Raw genomic sequence first — 21,548 nt, 5'->3', positions numbered from 1 at the left:
ATATGCTGCTGTTCTGTTGCTGCTGGTGGGTTAAAGCCAGGGGAACGGGATGAGCAATGCAGAGGAAAGCGGTTCTGTGGCAAACATCGAAAGGGATTAGAAACATGTGCAAGAGGGGATATATGCCAAAAAGCTGACACACATCACACACAGGGATACGCTCACGCTCGCACCAAACCACTACACTGCAGCACTTCAGCCCACATTAGTGCGAACAAACCATCGTCCGATCAGACACACACGTCTGCTACAATATACATAAGCTATATGAGTGTATGAGGATACAAAAACACAAAGAGCCCCCTATTAAAGTCCTCACAGACCCTCTCTTTCCACTACATTAGCCCAGAGTGGAGCCTGGTGGGCCACACTTAATAATCATCACAGAGATAACGCTGTCAATTAGAATATTCATGAGAGGCCCATGAACGAACAGCTCCTCTCATTCTTCCGCTGCTTTTTTTGGGTCCATCTCTTTGCTATTTTGTTTCTCTGATGAGTCACTGCGGGGGCTTTATCTCTTCAGCTGCTTAGTGTAGCATGCACCCCTCCACATGAAAAACCATTAATCCTAGCGTGACGCAGTGCCTGCGTGTAGCTCCGCCGAGGCAAGCACGAGTCGGCTTCTTTTTTTTTTCCTTCTCCGTTTTCGTCACTCTGCAAGTTTTTACACACGCGGGGCTATTTCAAAACTGCTGCTCCAGTTTTTTTTTTTTCCTTTTCCCGATGGCGTCATAACCTACCAATATCTGATAGAAATTTAAACTGTCAGCGATGTTAAAGGCTTGCAAACAAGCTCAAACAAAAGATGTTACAGTCATTTTTGGGCCTGCCCTGTACACGGCCTGGGAGAGATCCCACTATCTGTCACTGTCTTTGGATGCTGCCAAATTCTTCAGTTGGCAAAGACTTAATTGAGAGTCGATAACAGGACATGGCTCCACATCTTATCTGTTCGCTGCCACTTAAGTCTCAGGTGGATGACATGACATTCACTTACTGTTAGAGAAAGAGTAAGTCACATACTGTGTGTTGCATGCCTGATTTCTCAAACTTTCAACCCAAAGTCCAGCCCTTATCTTACTTATTTTTGCGCTAAATGCTAATGTCCACATGCTCACAATGACAGTACTAACCTGCTGATAATCTCTATAAAAAGTTATCTCTCTATATGTCTGCAGAATCTACAGGAAGCTGGACAAGACGTTGGTGTCAGAGGCATTCTGGTTTCTGTTTGTAGTCCTCGTAATATTAACTAGTCATGTTTGAACGGATTTTGGATGCCTGCAGGTAAACTGTGTGAAGAGCAAAAAAGCACTGGCCAAAATAAAATCTCTGAACTCACTGCTACTGTCTGATGGCGATTTAACTTGTTATTAGCTTTTTTCAAATGCGTCTGCATTTATATGCAGATATCTACTTGATCGAGATTAGCTAGATCGAGATTAAATGTTCTCTGGACCCGTCTCAAGTTGCTAATTGGACTGTGAACAATGAGCGTGGTTTTCTTGGCTACAGACAGATCTCTCAAAATATTAGCCATTGCACCAGAGGTTTTATCATCCTCGGACCAATGGCCAGATGGTTTTGAAATTGGCATGGTGATGTTCAGCAGGTATGATATTTATCTTGTTCATCATTTTAGTTTAGCTTGTTAGCATGCTAACATTTGTTAATTAGCAATAAACACTAAGCACAGCTGAGGCTGAACGTCACAGATATTTGGTGATGAACCACAGTATTGGACAAATTGAAGTTTTGACCTGTTGATAGCATTTAAAGGAAAACTATAACATCACTTAAATTATTACAATTAATCCTGTGGGGAACACAAATGTCTGTACCAAATGTCATGATCGATCCAGTAGTTGCAGGGACATTGTTCTCAATGGCACGAACGTGAACGTCATCGTCACCCATTTCAAATGTTATCACTCTATTGAGAAGGAGTTAGTGGTTGTCAGCTTTATAGATGTAGGTTAGAAGGCTCCTGCTACACTGACTAGCATGTTCACAATGCCATTATCAGCTTACTTAACAGCCACTGGCAAAACTTTACTTTTCAACAACGCTGTGGTTAACATGTTAGGCATGTAACAGGTTTAGGCACGATGACCACTCGGTTTTGATCTTGTTTTGGTTTAAAACACCCACCTTCAGCAGCACAAAAGTCACTGGAAAACCCTCTATGTCTCACTAAAGTACAACCAGTGTTGTCTGTTGGTCTCAAACAGTGGTCTGCAGCTTGGCAGCTGTTTCGCCTATGTCACCATATCCACCATTCCCTAAACCTCCTGAAGACAAAGTCAGCTCATATACATGTCGCCACACAACAACAAACACTGCCGTTTAACAGTCGATAACAGCATTCTAAACATGCTATTCAGTTTAGCAGGGACCTTTGACCATATATCTATAATGCTGTTAATCACTACTAATGTCTGTTTAATAGAGTGATAACGGTCAAACTGGGTGTCAGGGTGGTGCCAGATAAAGTCAGGGGATTCTTAAAGTCCACAGAATTTGTCCTCTGGGGTACATGGATGTCTGTACCAAATTTTGCTGTGCTGCTTTGGCCGTCTATTTCTCCACTCCAAAATGAGCCTCTATTCCTACCTCTGCCTTATCTTTAATGGTGCTAAGTCCACAGTTTAGCATTCAGCATTATGTTTATATTTCATGATAAACCCAGCTGTTTCCTTCCACAAAGATAATGTTTCTTTTTTCACACCCTCTCCTAGCATGCATTTGTTATGATAAAGAAAAGAGCAGATAACACTGATTATGCTAATATTTGAGATGAAACTTGGTTGTGGTCGATGGTCTGATTGTTTTACAGCAATGACTCTTAGGGCACAAAATAAATGCAGCAATTGTTTATTAGTGATAATGTTACAACTTTAAATGTAATCGCTTCCTATCTGGCTTTCAGGAGTGTCTCCCCAAACAACTGAGAGTTTAAACTTGGCAATAATTTTATGTTATATACTTCTTCTCAGGCACACTTCCTCAGATACTGTACCCTTCCTATCTTGGAGATTCATTACAAGTTTAGCCAGAGGAACAAACACTGGATAAGATGTTCTACAGCAAACAAAATCTCTTTATCACAACAAAATAGGTAGTTGTTTGGGGTGCCTTGATTGTAATAACTTTAAATAAATCTTCTCATATATGCAATATCTTCTGTTAGACATTAATGATGTACTGTAACCTCAACTGTAATAACAGTGAAAGATTTTACTTGTTCTACAACATAATTCCTTTTAACAAGATTTTCTTTTATTTGTAACAAAACTAGTAACATTAAGAGGTAGGCAGGTCCTGTTTCAGGCATATTTAGATACGTATATCTATAGATATATGACTTACATATATACACATTCATACTCATAATCATTTGCATTGCTGAATATTGTTTAAGGTTGGAAATTTGAATGTGCTGACAAACTAACAAGCTAACCTTGGAGCTATATTAGATGTGTGTGGGTGAAGTCCACTCTTTCTCCACATCACTGCTGCATTAGCTTTCCACTGGTTCATTGAGCGTTAGTTACATCAATTATTTAGATTTGTATGATGTGTTTGTGTGTGTATGTTAACATACTTGACCTAAAAGCTATACACTGTGTTAGCTCAGAAACTATATGTAACTCAGGAACACAAGACAATTATACATATATATATACATACATACATACACACATATACATATATATATATATATATATAGATATGTATCTTCATATCTTCATTTTCAATTACTATTTAACCCTAATGTAGATCGATTTAAGACTCTGTTTTCTTATCAAGAGGGACTTATAATGTATCACCAGTTCAGTGTCTTTTTCAAGGAAACTTTTGGCAGCTCAAGTGGCTGTATAGAGGGACACACAAGGCTGCAGATCAATCCTGTGATGTAGCAGCTCTCCAAAACCACTAACTGTCCATACACAACGACATACTGTATGATGCCTTCACTTTCTGCTGAAAAATGTTGGCAAATTTCTGCTCAAGTTGATGGAGCTGCTCTCTCTACTCTCATTCTCTTTTCTTATCTTTGGCATGTTCCATTTTTTGCAGTTTGAGTAATTTAATTCTAAAATGCCACATCCATTCAGTTTATATCATAGATTTATAATAATTTCATGAGTAAAAGCAGACAATTAGGAACTAACTACTTCCAATGACATTTTGAAATTAAACAGCAGAAGAGATGACACTTTTCCAGCACTTAAAAGAACCTTGACTAATTTTGGATTTATCAACCTTCAGCAGCTAATAGACTGTTACAACTGCAACATAACTTTTTGTCACTGTACATATTAACTATAAAAATGTTGGTACTTTGTCCGCTATTTCTTTTGTGGCAAATAGCTGTTAAGTCACTGTGAGATGCTGTGTTTGAACAAATGTTGACATTTGTTGTATAGGTTTAAATATATGCACTTGGGATGTAACAATACACAAAATTCATTGTGTGATTTAGTATTTGATGTTGATATGGTTGATTTTCAGTGTAAAGCAGCAAAATTAAGAGAACAACCAAATGTTGTGAAAAAATACAATCTCAGCTGAATAACCAGGGGGCATGGTTCAAATAATGATGAGTTTTTTGATCCACCATTCAGTTAGGAGCATATTGAATGGAAGCATACAGTTAAATGATTAAAAAAAAAAAAAAAAAAAGAAATTCAATGTTAAATGCAATAAAACAGAGCCAGGGTTTGGTTTAGTAATGGGTGAAAAAGGACAAACAAATCTTTTTGAACAACTTTTTAGGGTGTTAATGAATCCCCAACTTTTCCACTTGCCCACTTGCTGTTAATGTATATCACACTCATTCACATGCTCCTAGGGTGGTCTTTTTTCTAACTTCGGTGTGTTCAGGAGCTATAAGTTGTAACGCGGACATAACATGGATGCTACAAAGAAGATGTGCTGTGCGTTATTGCTCAGAGCATTAAAAAAACGCATTGATAATGAAGAGCAGAGGAAACAGATCAGGTGAGCTCAGATGAAATATGGTTGGGAACTTAATTTTCAGTTGATTAATTTAACTTAAAATGAAGTTACCTTATTTTTTTCAATTTTCTGTGTCATTCAAATCTGTTAAAAAAAAGATTCAAATATATCAGAACATAGAATGAAGCTCTTATCGCCAGATGTAGACATCACTTAAAATTTATGAGACATTTTGGAAAGCACAGTTTAAATGACATCTCTAACCTCTTCTTCTTCTTCAAAAACTAGTGCAATAAACAGGTGTTGAGAATCTCTGGCAGCCTCGTGAGGATGAAGAAGCTGCTCTGAAGGCAGTGGATGGCCCTGCTTCATATTAGCTACTTCACATTCACATATTAAGTGATTCCATTATTACCCCTCCTTCCCCTCCTTATGTAAGAGCAGTGCACTTTGTGCTTCATGGTTGGAAAAGGCTTTTAAGAGAAGCCCACAATTAGCAGGCTTAATGCAAACCTACATACATGTTGAGTGGGGATTTTATTTGTAATAAAAACAGGCAGCTGTTTTTTCAGCCCCTGCAGAAAACAGGGGTGAGTCATCCCCTGGAAGTAGTCAGAATCATTTTGCCCATAGTGAGTCTTCAATCCGAGAACTGTGGTTGTGCTGCTCGGAGCGACTCATTTGGTTAAGAAAACCCAATAGCAAATCAGTGCAAACACAGAGTGAATAACAACAATGATAACAACAATGTCCGCTGCTGTCTGCTGGAGAATGTAAAAGGTAGGCAGTAATGGAAAAGTATAATCGTCTGCCACCTTGTCGGGTTGTGTAAACCTATTCCAGCCTCTCAAGGAAACTAATTAGTGGCACAATTTATTTGGCAGGCGGCTGAAGGTAATGGATTTGACCCTCTTCTGTTAAATAGAGCCATAACATGATTTTCCCTGATTAGAAGAGGATAGTGCAAAAAAGACATGGTGTGACAGGGGACCCTTTGTGTTTTTCCTTATTTTCTGTCATGTATTTAATGTTATAATGTCAGATATTCATATTAAACATGGCTGAAATTTCAAATAATGAGGTAAATGTATGTAAAAGTAATACCTGTAAGCAAAAACTTCAGGCCTCAGACCGTTCTGAATACTCTGTTTCTAACATTTTTTCTACTTTCAAAAGATTTCTTTATATGGACATCTGCTCCAGGCATGTTGCTTTAAGTGTTTACACACACTGCTACACCTAGCTACATGCTAACCTCAAGGAAATATGTAATCTTGGTTGACAATGTTGTTCTTACCCGATTTGGGATAGTTTTATGGCTGGAACATGTTAGGTTGTGATGACTTGCTGATGCAGCTTTTATTGGTGATTTCTTGCGAGAGAAAGTACGGCTATATTCTGTCACAGTCATTCCCCGGCTGCAAGAACACTGCTACATGTAGCTACATGCTAATGTACATGTAATCTTGGTTGCCAAGGTTTTTAATTTCTCCCGTTTTAGACATTATTCCTGCTGAAACATGATTTGATTTAGAAGCTTGCAATGACAGTGCAGACCCGAAAACACTGACCAATCAGAGCAGACTGGCTTTAAAGAGACACGCACTAAAACAGAGTGTCTCAGACAGAGGGTAAATACAGATGTTCCAGCACAGACAATATGAGAATAGCAATGTGTTTTTTGTACATCAAAACATGTAAACATGTTCATAGTAGACACCCAAAATACAGGTGTCAGGGTTCCCACACATTTTTACTAATACATTTTCAAACCTTTCAATGCCTCTTCCATCATGTTTTACCCAATTTCCATGGCTTTATTTAGGTAGTTTAAAAAAGGTAGGCAGATCATTGTATAAGGCAATGGATTTATTGAGCGTAGGCTGAAGTTGTTGCACAGCTATACCGATGCTTGCCATACTGGAAGAAGCAATAAAGTTATCTGGTCTAGTTACAGCAGGCCTGGAATTTGTGCAGACGCCAGCAGTCTGGTGAGTGGCCTTTTGGTTGTCTTGATGCATTTTCCCTTTAGCATGGCTGACCAGAGCTTCTTCCCTCATGCTGTCAACGCTGGTGTAGAACTTACATCCAGCACAGCTAGGGTCTGTCACAATCTTGAGATGTGTGTTATATTTGTTGTTCAAAAGCCATGCATTATTAGACATGCATATCCCATGCATAAACAAACTGCTAGCGCTTGCTAACTTTACTCGACCATTTGACATTTTCACCCCCAACTAGCTGCATACGTCACGGCCACATTTTCCTGACCGAACTTGACCCAAGTCCGAGACAGTTATAACCAAGCCCGACAGCCTTTCTGATTTTTTCTGACATAGTTATTGTCATCATGGTTACAGCAGTACGGCACACACACTTAGTTGGAGCGGAGTCTGTGTTGCGTTCAGGCATTGTCACGTAAATAAAAAATTCCAGTACTTGAATAGGCCATAGCACAACACAGCAGCATGTCAAGTGGGCCGAACCTGAACCGAACCTATTTCGCATTAGCCTCAGACATATTTTGGAATTTCCATGAATATATTCTAAACAATAGCTAAAACAATGTATATTTACACTTTTCCAAAACATTCTCTAAAATGCAAACCATTTTAAGACCTGGAAATAGTTTCTCTAATTTCATAACTTTTCCAGGAATTTCATGACTGCCGGAAGCCTTAAGTTTAGGATGCACACTTAAACGAATATTAATTACAATCACAGTTTGGTTTCCCACAATTAAATGAACATAATGGACAGCAAAAGTAATGTTTAAAATGTGTGCTCTGCTCATACCGTTTGTTAAAACCGTTTGTGTAAAATTAGTGCAATTATGAATGTAACACAACATGAAAGTGAAAGCAGTGCTTTGTTTATTTAAATATGAAAGTGCAATAAAAAATAGTTTGACCTTAAAACAATGTAGAATTGTGAGAATAATGATCTTAATATTGATCAAAATAATACTGGTTATCATTTTGGCCATAATCACGCAGCCCTACCTAGAGCATGAACGTGAAAATGAGCTTAATAGGTCCCCTTTAAAGCTTTAAAAAGAAATAAAGTGCATACCAAAATCCACGAGTTTGACCCCTCCATGTGTCGTTAGCAGGATGTTATTGCCTTTGACGTCACGGTGGATGGTCTTGTTGATGTGCAGGTGCTGGAGACCCTGTGAAAAAAAGAGGTTAACAGCTTTTTCTGACAAGCAGCTGCCTTCAAAATTATCCCGTTTTAAGCTCTTTTCATTGAGGCAATGTATTCAGTGGGAGGTTGCTCTATTGAACCCTACAGTACAGCATTGTCTCTCCTCGTGCACATTCAAAAGGCCAGACTTACCATGAGGGCCTCATGCAAGATGTAGGCAATAATGGCTTCATCCATTCTGTCTCCCCTCTTCAGCATGCCTTTAGCCAGATCTGTCACAGAGCCACCATTGCAGAGCTGCAACAAAAAAAAAAACCCACAAAGGAAAGAGAATAATGAGCAAAAACTCAACATGAGTCAGCACTTATAGCTGGGCTTATACAATATGCTGAAATCTGGGGCATCTGAGATATTCAGAATTTCACATGGAGAAACAGCAGAGGATAAAATGTTTTGATCACAAGATTTCACAGTGAGAAAAGAGATGCTGGGAGTAATTCTGTCAATCTTTAGCAGCTTATCTTTCTGAGGCAGCTTAGCAAGAGGTGAAAATCGTGCCCATGAGGAGAATGTACAGTTTGTGTGCAGGCTTTAATCTACGCTGTGATGACTAAGCAGGGTAAATATTAAACATGAATTAAATCATCTTCAAATGAAGTACATCGTATGCTTTCAGACAATGCCAACATTTATATAAGGAATTACACACCATTTATGAGACATTTCACATTGGAAACAGAAAGTACCAAGATTAAAATCAGCACCTCCTTTGCACAGCAAAAACTATTTCATTTCATGTGTTTATATGTGTTTTCTTAAGGTATACTGCATCTAGATATGGACTCCACCATCAATAGTAATCCCTCTTGGAAAATTACAGAAAATTACCCAGTAGGTTGCCTTGGCAACAATAATAACCCTTAATTTGGGCCCTTCTTTGGGAGATGCCAGAGGTGTACGAAAAATAAAAAGCTCTCTGAGATGTCAGTCACCGTGCCGGGGGTGCTGCAAGTGAACAGAAATTGTAGATTCTGCATATGAACGCTGTTTGTAAACACAGACCCTGTCACTCTGTGTGGTGAAAGATATCATCTACAGATGCATTAAATATACAAACGCCTCTTTTACCATCTGTTATGACTTGTGAATATTTTGCATTTCAGCTCACATCTTTAGTCCATGCAAAAACATGACAGGAAATTTTCATCATATCTTTCTTGTATAATTACACTAATTTCCTGCCATTTTGTACTGAAAGCTTAATTAGGCAATAGACGTGCAGGGGTGTGTAGTTATCTAGAATAAGAATCAGTCCCCTGCAGTGATCGTACTAAAGAGATTGTGCAGTACATATCAGAAAAGGTTACTAATAATTAACTTATACACCACAGCATAAACACAACTATAGGATTTTTCAATTCACACTCAGAATGATGGGGTACTGTACACCACAGCACAGCATGGGGCTTATTTTGCAAGATGTATTACTCTAAAATGGTCAGGGAAATAGGATGTTACCTATGGTACATTTTGACAAAAACGTTGCATAATGGCATTAGATAGAAAATTATGTATTGTGGCTCTCTGATTATCTCCCCCTGCAATCCTCAGGGAAAAAAGTGCTGACTGGTACAATGGTAGCATCATAACACAGACATAGCGTATGTGGCTGTGTGCCCAAATCTCCAAATAGGGACCCATGTTGTCATTTCATTATACTTCCTCCCACAGGGCCTGATTGCTTTTGCACATGTTTTGCCAAAGTGTTTCTATGCAGCTAATTGAGCTAACCACAGGAAGCTATAAATTGCTTCTTACAACTTACAGTGTGCACCTTTTAAAGGACAAAACATTCATTTAGTTTATTTTACGAATGGAAATACATGTTAGTGTCGTTACTGATTATTCAGTTAGCTGGCTGTTGAGTCTGTAAACCATCAGAAAATCAGTCTTAGTTTCTCAGAGTACAATGTAACATCCTCAAATTGCTAGTTTTCCCCAAACAAACAACATCAAATATTTCATTCACAATGATAAAAAAAAGTGACAGCAGAAATCTTCACATTTGAGAGGCTGGAATTAGCAAATATTTGCCATTTTTGCCTAATAAATAAAATAGTTATATCAAATTTGTTTTTAGATCATGGGCAGATTATGAGACAACAAACCTCTTTTACATGCACAAACATGAATAAGGCCCCCACCTATATAATAGCAAGATAAACAGATTAAAAGAGAAACAAATGACAACAAAATGACAGACAATGCATTTATTTTAATTTTTTTCGTGAATTTGTTGTCTCTGTAGTTACTTTGAATCTCTTGTCTCTTGAATTTGTGTCTCTGGAGTTGTTTCACGTCTCTTTGTTGTCATTTTGTTCCTCTTTGTATTTGTTTTGAGTATCTTTGTAGTTATTTGTTCCTCTTTGTAGTCATTTTGTTCTTCTTTGTAGTAGTTTTTAATTTGTTACCTCCACCAAGGAGGTTATGTTTTCGCCAGTGTTGGTCTGTTTGTCTGTTTGTTTGTCTGCAAAATAACTCAAAAAGTTATTGACAGATTTTGATGAAATTTTCAGGAAAGGTGGATAATGGGACAATGAACAGATGATGAAATTTTGGTGATCAGTCTATCGTCTGACAGCCTTAGCAGCAATTCCAATTTCTAAAGACGGTGAAAATAGCGCCATCTGGTGGACAGAAAGCACGTCTTGTTCTACTTGCTAAATATTGTTGTAATTCTAAAGTTGAAATTAATGTTCTGTGTTGGTAAAAAAGAAAGTGAAAAATACAAAAAAACATATTATATTCTGTGTTGGTACAAAATAAAAATGAAATAAATACACCACAGTGTCTCCATGAAGGCATATATAACCTAATAATGCTAGTGATGCAAATAACCTAATTGTGATGCAGGCTGCAAAATCTGATGCAGAGGGGGAGGGAATATCATCTACTTGTCGGATGTCTGCACCCTCTGAGTGCTTTTCTAGTTTGTAATAATTTTGTTCCTCTGTAGTCGTTTTATATCTCTTTGTAGTCATTTTGTCTCCTTGTTGTCCTTGTATGAGTTTGGTGTCTCTCTGTAGTCACTTTGAGGCTCTTTATAGTTGTTTCGTGTCTCTTTGTAGTAGTTTTGTATTTATTTGTAATCATTTTCTTCATCTTTGTAGTAGTTGTGTGTCTCTTTGTAGCCATTTTGTTCCTCTTTGTAGTAGTTTTGAGTGTCTTTGTAGTAATTTTGTGTGTTTTTGTAGTATTTTGTGTTGTTTGTAGTCATTTTTATTCCTCTTTGTAGTTGTTTTGTGCCTCTTAGTGGCTGTTTTGTATCTCTTTGTGGTAATTTTCTGTCTTTTTGGAGTCATTTTGTAATCATTTTTATTCCTCTTTGTAGAAGTTTTGAGTCTCTTTGTGGCACTTTTGTTTCTCTTTGTGGCAGTTTTAAGTCTCTTAACAGTTGTTTTGTGTCTCTTGTAATGATTTTGTTTCTCTTTATAGTAGTTTCATGTGTCTTTTTGGTTGTATTGCATCCGTTTGTAGTCATTGTGTTCCTGTTGGAATACATTATGTGCCTCTTCCTAGTTATTTTCCATCTCTTTGTGGCCCTTCTGTCTTTTAGTAGTCATTTGATTGACTTTTTACCTAGCAATGTCAACAGCCACTTCAAATTGGGGCCCAAGTGCTCATGGAGGCCAGGGGCCTGTGCCCCATAGACCAATTCAGTAATCCTTCCATGCACTATGCTGAGAGTGAAGTAAGTCTTTGACCTTGACTAAGCAATGGCATAAGTTTTCAACACCGTGCCTCGTGTCTGTTTTCTATCTGCCTATCAACCCACCTATCCATCAGAAGCCCAGAGAGCTGTTGCAGGATGGATGGTATGTATCTCAGCTGCCACATGGGGAGCTTAATCACTCCTTCTCTCTGCTATCAGACGTGCAGACAAACTGCAGTTAAGCGAAGAATACCACCGAGGCTTTCACAGACAGCACAGCGCTCTGACAATGAGCTGCGCTTGACGTCAGTCCACATCACGGCTGCCATATCACCTGTCATCATTAAATTACACGGGGCAGACAGACAAATCCATATTAATGAGAGGTCCAGTGCCCTAGATTTAGTACAGCTAAACGTTAGCGCTCTCACCTTAGCCACACTGCCCACTTCCAGAAAGTGATGCTCGACATGAACATTAATTATTTGAGATGTGGTGAAGACTCAAACCTCTGCAGAGTGGAAACGACATATGAAACTTCAGGCCTGGATTGATTTAAATCTTGCACAGATTAAACCAGATTTCCCAACCTTTGGGTACAGATATCTAAACACAACTGGTTTGAGGGTTCTTTTCTGCAACTTCTCCACAATGTGACAAAGACAAAAGAAAACAGTAATCCCCAACACATTGAATGATGCCATTAAACTATGCTGGTGATTGTAAAAGTCAGCAGGGATACATAAAACTGCCTATTAGAAAATAGCTCAATCCATTGAAGGTGCAGTCAGTCATGCTAATTAAATACACTTCATCTCCTCATGGTCCACTGGCTGTCTGTTCTGTACGTACGCTGAAGACCTGGTTTTGTAAAGGGGAAACTAACAAAGTAGTTCCAACCAAGCTACACAGCACTATGCCTGCTATCCTCCTTCTTCCATGCATACTTGCCAACCCTCCCGAATTCACCAGGAGACTCCTGTTTCTCATTGCCCTCTCCCTTTTTCCTCCCAGGGTTACAATTCTCATGTATTTCTGCCAATTTATGACATTTTTTCACACTTTTTTTTCCCTTTCTGTTATCACAACCTGTTTCTCGCACCTTGCAGCATGTATAAGCCTAACGACTCCAAATGTGTACAACACAGCTACACTAAATGACACTGTTGTGACACGGAAAAGAGCTGCTCATGCCTCGTCAAGGAGAGTACTATATTAAGAGAAAGAAATACTTAAGCAAAATCAGACATTAGACAGCATGATTCCCATTCCTCACGGACAGTTTTTAAGGAAAATTAAGGAATTTTTCTGTTGTGCACAGGGGTATGAATTCAATGAATGACTGAATGAAAACTGATGAACATTAATTTACGCAGGAGATGCACACAAGTTCACGCCAGGGGGAATACTCTGTAGTCTTTTCTGAAAACTAAAACAAAGTCTCTGAAAACTGAAAATTTTCTACTGATTTTACTTCAATATTTTGTTCTTATTGCCAGCTATAAAGGCCAATGCCAATTTCACTTGTTGCCACTCCCATACTATTAGGTAACATCAAAAACCCACTATACAGTACACTGCAACAATTAGAATTATAACTCTGTTATTACTAAAATAAATTATAGGACGTCCTAATTAGCATTTTCCACCACAGATTTGCTTACACTCTGATGAGAAACTATTTATATAAAAGGTCTCTTATAATCTATGTCTGGAATCTTCATCTTGAATGTCACATGAGTTTCAACAGAACTGTCAATTTTCAAAGAAAAACACTGAATACACTGAATACTGAGTGGGATATTCTCCATTACAAATGAAGTCAGGTGCTTGTTTGGTCATGTAAATGAAAGTAGTCGATCAAAGACGTGTAAAAGAAGTGGATGAATCAAACGTAAAGATGAAACGGACGGGGCTGCCCCCTGACTCAGTGAGGAAAGAACACAGCGGCCATTTAAACACACAGGTGCTGACTTTTTGGTCAACTATCTTTGATTTACAGTTCCTTACAAAAATAAATTTATATTGTATTTCTTATCTTTTTGCAGATTATTGGACATGTGGAGTTGCATCATGTCTGCAGCACTGAAGGATCACGTGTGTTCCCGGGTGTGTTACACGCTGGGTCGTCTCCAGAGAAAAACACTCCTATTGTTACTGTGGCCTTATCGTTTACACGGGCATAATAGCAGAGGTGTCTACTTTCTGGCACAGTTTATTGAAGTCCAAACAAGGAATAACATTTTAAACCTCATTGTCAATTAATGACTGTAGAGGTTAGAGGTAGAGGCGTGAGGGCAGGATGCGTCAGGACAGAGACTAATGGGGGTAAATGAAGTCCTCAGAGGCTGTTTTTCCAGAGGGTGACGAACAAAAAAAAGCAATGTGGTACAAGAGAGGATGAGCAAAAGGGTAAAAAAAAAAAAAAAATCAATGTCTGTGTTTTTCTTTTCATTTCACCATCATCTCAAGATCTGTCATACAGAGAGTTTGGTGGATTCAAGTCCTCCTGTGGGCTGGGCTACTCAAGGAGAATCAGTCCCCTGTCCAGTATTATCTTGGCTTTGTGCTTCAGTTATTAACATGCTGAAAGGTAAATCTGTATCCAAACTTGAATGTGCATTTGCTTTCTTTGAGCTCTTTGCTTCATTCATCGTTTTCTCAGCCTTGACCAGTCCCCAAATGGCAATGCTTCTACTCTACCACCATTAAATTCTTCTTTAAGTGCTGTTTGACAAACTCAGCTGTCATATGGCTTGTTATTCAGGAATGATTCTTTTCAGCCACTCTACCATAAAGGCATGTTTAATGTAGTGCTACAGAGACAAGTTCTTCCATCTCTGCAGGGAAACTGAAACTCTTTAGGATGCCAATGAAAGTTTGGTCCTGATAAAAGCCCTTCATTCCCAGTTACATCTTCCATTTCCTAGTGAGAACTGAGCCTATTCATTTTTTAATATTTGCAGAGTGTCTTCCTGTATATAACCTTCTCTTAACTCATCACAGTTGACAGTTGCTGCTATCTCTATACATCTCTGAGTCATAGATTTATGAGGAGATACAATGCTAAACTGATGCCATATTTTCATGTTAAGTATGTCCGTGCACATCTGACTTTTCTTGACTGGGCAGAGGAAATGGAGAACTATGCTGTACATGTGAGTTTTCGATACACTGCCCCTTACAGTTTGGAAGAGTATTGGTTTGCCGTGAGGATAAACCTGCACAGAGTATAAAAGATCTAAACGTCTAAACGTTCCCTTGTCACAATTCTGAATCAACTCGTGTTCTTGCAAAAAGCAAAAGTAATGCTTTTTGGGGAGGTCTGATAACATGTTGAAAAAAGATGAGATATGTGTTCTGTGAAGTCATTTAAGTCATCACAAAAGCAATGTTTCACAGCAGAGATCAGCCCCTTATGGCCAAATATAAACACTAGCTTTTTTACTACGTACTCTTTTAGTACATACTCTTAAATAACTAGTTATGTACCGATTGTGAAATCCTGGCCAGTACTGATGTTTAAAATAACAATTTTGTCAATAGCTGATAGCCAGTTCTACCCTTCATTATATTACCTTTGAATGAGCACAAATTCAATAACAGACATTTATGAAACAACCATTTCTATATTGGTCTTTGGCATGAAAAATAATAATAAAAAAAAGATATCAGTTACAAAAGCCTATCTGTTTCTCCTTTTCACTTCTTTTTTGCAGGTCCCTGAACGCAGCGCAAGTGGAACTCTTGTTGCTTTCCTCAGCAGTTTTGAGTTGCGGGGTGAATAATTTATAAGTCAATTCGATCAGAGCTGATCAGATAGAGGGATAGCAGGAGCAGCTGTTTGTGACTGAAAGCAAACTTTTAGACCTAGCGCAATGAATGGCTAAGTTTCACTTTCACTGCGCCCAGTGTTCTGCTGCTCCGTCTGTGAACAGACTACACTTTGCACTCAAAGAGTGTGGAGCAAATATTGAACAAACTGTAAATTTATTGCAACAGCACTCCTATTGATTGGCCCAGCTTTGTGGCAGCAGATGTTTTAATCATTGCAGGCCAGTACAGATAAATGAATGTGCTTGTACTATACATAATATCATCAGTGATTCCCAACTGGTCCAGCCATGGAGTCCTGATTTCTCCTTAGTCATTTGTTCAAGGTCCAGACAGTCCGATGTATTCAGCCTCATACTTGTGTTTGGTCATGTCGTTGAGCTAGTTTGTTGTCTCTGTCAAATAGCTGTCCATTAGACACTCACTCTACAGCAGGGAACAGCACTTCAAAGTAAAAGCTCTGTTCATTCAGTGTACTTCAAAATCAAGTGTGTTTTTTATAAACTTGACACCTTTGCAAGTCACTTGCGTTCCATTCAGAATGGACATGGGACACACTTTTGGACCGGGACCCACCAGTTGGGAACTATGTGATGTATCATAATTCCCTTTCTAGTATCAATTTTACGCTGCTGTGAAAACAAATTTCTTCTTCAAACAAATTGAGCATAGCGTTAGTTCAGGCAGGACATAATGTCAAGCTCAGCTCACATCCCAGCTACATCAGCTGATCTCAAACAGCCCAATCAACTGATGGAGCAGCTGACTGATGGAAAGGAGTCAGCTGATAAATCACATGATTCCTTTCTTTGCAACCAATTGGCGAATCTCATTCAGGGCGCTCTATTTAAGCTGTTCTGGCTGTTTCTGTAGCTGCTTCCTCTGCAAGCCACTTTGCAACCTACCTACTTTGCCACCCCAGCTCCTCCTTTTCATGTTGTGTCTGACATATCAATGTCATTTCCGTTTGTCATTAGTTCTCCCTGTGTTCTGTTCCTGAGGAGCTTTGCTGCTGCTCTCCCATGCCTACATGGAAGGGCCTGAGTCAGAAAGAACAAACTTCCCTGCCCTTCCATGTAGGCACATGGAAAGGCAGGGAAGTTTGTTCTCTCTGACTCAGGCTTTCTTCATTTGCATGTGAAAGAGCAGAGAGGTGTGCTCTCACTGCCTTGAGGCTTTCCACGTAGGCCCCGTGGAAGAGTAGAGGGGTTTGCTCTCTCCCCCTCAGGCTTTCCACATATGTGCATGGAAAAGCAGAGAGGTGTGCTCTCTCAGCCTTAGGCTTTCCACATAGGCGCGTGGAGGGGCAGAGAGCTGCCTTAGGCTTTCTGCGTAAGCCTAAGAAGACAGAGAGGCCCCAGAACAGAGCCATACTGCTGAATATAATACTGCTAATGGAGACAAAGTTTTCTTTGACTTAAGTGGTCCACACTGGAACGTACTGTATTTATTCAAGGCTCTCCCAAAAAAACCCTACATTTTACAAACTTACATATGAGCACATCATGAGAACATTATAATTTATCTTCACCCAATACCCATTTTGACTAAACAGAGCTTGAACACATCATAATGTAACTCAGTTACATTAGTACAGGCCACCAGCTGCAAACAACTAACGTTAACTAGTTCTCCTTCTGCCAATGTCCTCCACCACTTCCCCTGGTGCATCAATAGTGAGTTTACTGTGTCCTTCTGTGCTGACGGCATCCTGGTTAAGATCTTTGTTTGTCCAATACATGTTTTCTGTTGTCTCTGGGATGACAGGATGTCTCGAGCCCTACTAATAATTGCCACTGCTAGCATTATTTTCAATGGTAGTAACTATGAAGCAGTAGTAAAAGAAATAGAAATTAAATTCTGTGAGCAAGCATTTTAAGTTACAACTCAAAATGCAACAAAGGCAGAGAGTAATTCATTTTCAATTCAGCATTACTGTATTTTATTTCTGCATAATGGAAGATGAGATACATTTTTAAGACGAGCTTTTAAAGGTTGCACTAATCATTGGCCTTCATTTAATAGGTTCTTTGGGTGAAACACGGGAGCTCACAAATTAAAATGCACATCCAAATTAGGTTTTTATTTCCAATTAGAGAATAAAAGTCGCTCTATCATGGCTATCTTTGAAGTATGTTTGAGCTCTCTGGGAGCAGAATTAGGCCATCATACATGAAAGCTTGCTCATCTCTGCCCACATCCGCTATCATAAAGGAGCACACTACAGAGGCAAAGCCAAAAGCTCGCAGACCCCAATGAAGGGCTAACAAAGTGAAGGATGCAATTTGTATGTATTCTGTTCATAATGAGCGGTCTGCTGTCAGGCAGAGCAGAGAAAGGCTCCTCTCAGCGGAGCTAAAGGATGGAAAATTACAGTTTAGAAAGGAGGGACAGTAACCATGGTGAATGACCAGCTCCCTCGCTCCCTGCTTTCCTGTCTCTTCACTGCTAAAACCCCATGTGCATCTACTTCAGAGTGCACACACACATGCACACACACATGGCTCCACACAGCCACTAGCTAAAGTGTCAGGCAGTGATTTCAGCCTCAGGATTAGCCACCAGCTTTGGACTGCTGGCTGCAGATTTTGCATGGAAAATTTGGAAAATGGATATGCAAACCACGGAGGAAACAGGGAGTAAACAAAGTAGCAAAGCTGAGTGAACTCCCCTAATACCAGATTTGTATTTCTTAGTCAGAAGGAATGAGTCCTGACAGATAAAAACAACATGATACAAAACTAACAATCACTAAAGAGCAAAATAATGAATACCTTATTCCGTTTTTGTTTAGATGTTCTTATAATGATTATTCAGCATCTTAGACTGTACTTGATATCTGAGTAATTGCAGGGTCCTCTGCAAAGGTCAGGAGGAAGGACAGCGATGACAAGGGAAAGAAACACAAGCTGAAGAGGTGAAAACTATCTACTGGGTTAACATAACACTGCTGCTGTTGATGCAAAGCCCACTGAGCTTGGATTACAGAAATATGGACACTGTGTTCTAGCACTGCTGGACCTGATAATGAAAGAAAGAACAGCACAATGTGGAACACTGTTGATAGAGTTTTCTTTTTAAGATGAGGTCAGAGAAAGTCCCTTTGTTGAAAGCAAATGCATGCATTTACAATCCACTGAGGGCTGTATAATTAAATGGTATACCAGAATTTTAAGATGTTCACAAATAAAAACCTCTCCTTGTGCATCCTTTATATGATTTGGGGGTTTTTTTATTATCATGTTTGATGCATTCTTTTCATGCTTTTGGTATTCTGACAAATCAGTTTCTAGGATATAGAGATGTTGTTTTGAAAGGGTAGGTGGGCTGTGCTTGGGCTGGGGAACTTGATTTTTTTTTTTTTTTTTACAAGAACATTGTTCTATCTAAAGTGCAGTAAAATTTAAAAGCAACAACAGGGAGAAAATGGGAAAAAGGTACGTGTGGGTAAACAAAACTTCACCCATCGGTGCATATAAGAACTACGTTACATCAACAGCTACAGAAAATAAATTTGCTGTTGTGTTACATTACGTGGAAGGTTATCCACAGAAGATTACTGACACAAATGATTTCATATTATACACAACAAAATGTCATGAATTTTCCAAAACTTTCAAAGGTTTTAATAACTCCATGACTTTGCAAAAACAATGGTGCAAATTCAAATTAAATATTCAGGCACAGTTGTGCTTTGAGCTAAATGCTAACATCAGCATACCACCATGTTTATGTTTAGCAGCTAATGTTTGCCATGGTGGCTTTCTTATGTTGTGGCTCATTTTGGATACGTCTGTACTTGCATTTGCTATTTTAAGATGCGTAAGTAGGTTCACACTGAGAAGTAGATGGTCAAAAAGTTGAGTGTGGAATGTTGGTTACCTCTCACCCTCAATGGTCGCCATGTTGCCTACTTAGCGGAAGGGGCGGGACCACAAACACATTTCAAACTTGTGAAATGGCTGCCGAGGAGAAGACCACCACGATTACCACCAAATCACTGTACAAATGTAAGTTCTACATATGTCACTACCACTATAATGTTGTTGGTGAGAAGCCATCAGTTTGTTTATTGGGTTAAATCTTTAACAATTAAGTATCACAAATGCTAATGTTAGCTTGCTAGCTAGCTAAGAGCAGTAAATTTTATCATCAGGCATTGAATTTAAATGTTTTGTGGCGTAAGTTTTATGATCTCTGGGTGTAAGTTACAGTTGGTGTTTATGCATGTTTGATTGCAATTCCCCGAGCAGAAGAAGAAAAGCTGCCTAATCTTGTGGCTGTCATTTCCAGTAAGTGTGCAATAGCCCTGTTTGATCTGAGCCAACTCCAACCTATGAAAAACACGTACTACACAGGTAAGTACATAGTTTCCACAGTGCAAGTGTACCAATGGAAGTATCCAATTTGAGACACAGCATTAGTTTAGCGTGTTAGCATGCTAACATTAGGCAGGTGCTGAACACAAAAACCACCTGAGGCTGATGGGAATGTCACTAGTGTTGGCACTAGATATTATGGTCATGAACCAAAATAGTTAGTTACAGAGAAATAAAAATTTTGACCCGATGAAGTATCTCTGTACAGTGTTTCCCACAGAATTAGTTATGTGTGACATACTAATAACTTTTTTTTCCATGGAAATGCGTGTGTCCTGTTGTATCATTGTGTGTTTTTGCGGGTCTGTGAACGCAAAAGTAGAAAAACTAGTGTACTGGCAGATGTTTTGATCATGTCAGGCTGCCACAAATAAATGAATGTGTAAGAAACCTTCATATAATAGCTGTCAAGACAATTACCTTTGAGCCAAAAATGTCAACCTCAAGGTGGAGCTGAAGGATAAGTCAGGACATCGCCGAAGTTATTGGGATTCATCCTCTAGGGACCACAATTATCTACACAACATTTCAGGGCAATAGCTGTGGAACAGTTGGACGCGGAGATATTTTTGTCAGGACTAAGTTGTAGACCAGTCAACCTGAGAGCCACGACAACAGCATGACTAAAAACACAAAGTAACATTCTTTAAAGACTCTTATTCAAAGACCTTTAGGACCACAGCTGAGACACTCTACCAGCATCCTGTCTTATCAGTGCTCCTCATGTTTGCTGATCATGTTTACCAGACATCTCCAGGCTTGTATTATTCGCCATCAAAGCAGGAACACAAATGACATGGTCAGAAAATCAAAAGGCAAAGAAAACCCACATCTGCCACCATGTCGGACCCCACAAACACTTTTCCTCCTGTGAGGTTGACCTCCATTACATGTTTGTCTGGAGGCTGACATTTGAAAAGGGCTACAGCAGGCAATGAAACATGAAGGATGGAGAATGTGTAGCTGGAGGCAAGACTTTTTCAGATGTACAGAAAGCAGCAGCAAGGTCCCCTTGAACTTTCACAAATTCATAGCTACATCATCAGGTGCAACATACCAGACTCAAAGCCAAATGCAGTGATGCTTTGTGTAATACTGGGTTATTCTGTATTCATTTGCCAGTTTAGCATGGTAACTTGCTAAAGCAGTTTGCATATAAAAATTCAAGTGCACCAACAACCTCAAAAATACATTCAATCCTTTGAACCATTTGAGAATTTTCAACCCAAAATCCAAACAACAGAAATCCACTACAGGAGACATTTGGGCCTGTGCTCCAACCTGCTACGGTAGGTGTATGAACTAATACACTACAACAGCCCCTGCAAACAGAAATCCCTGCTTGCTGCTCTCAGCAGCGTGCCCATGTCACGTGAGCTCACCTCAACCCCCAACACACCCATGTTGTTGGCCTGAGACCAAATCCCCCAGGTGGCCTATAAGTAAACTCCTAGACTGCCCAGGGTGGCTTAAACTGTTACATAATCCCAGCAGATTTGGTCACCGCTGCA

General features: G+C 39.2%; 1 protein-coding gene across 1 annotated transcript in view; it reads right to left on the bottom strand.

Moving 5' to 3' along the window:
- myo3a (myosin IIIA) overlaps nt 1-21,548 on the bottom strand; it is a 103,606-nt gene that overhangs the window by 61,153 nt on the left and 20,905 nt on the right. The window contains exons 4-5 of the mRNA XM_049565300.1: nt 8,305-8,409; nt 8,038-8,137 (exon numbers count right to left, since the gene is read on the bottom strand). Of these exons, the coding sequence (XP_049421257.1) occupies nt 8,038-8,137; nt 8,305-8,409 (205 nt within the window). The remainder of the gene's footprint in view (nt 1-8,037; nt 8,138-8,304; nt 8,410-21,548) is intronic.

The sequence above is a fragment of the Epinephelus fuscoguttatus genome, linkage group LG21, assembly GCF_011397635.1.
Source record: "Epinephelus fuscoguttatus linkage group LG21, E.fuscoguttatus.final_Chr_v1".
Taxonomy (NCBI): Eukaryota; Metazoa; Chordata; class Actinopteri; order Perciformes; family Serranidae; genus Epinephelus; species Epinephelus fuscoguttatus.
This window is presented reverse-complemented; position numbering and strand designations above follow the sequence as displayed.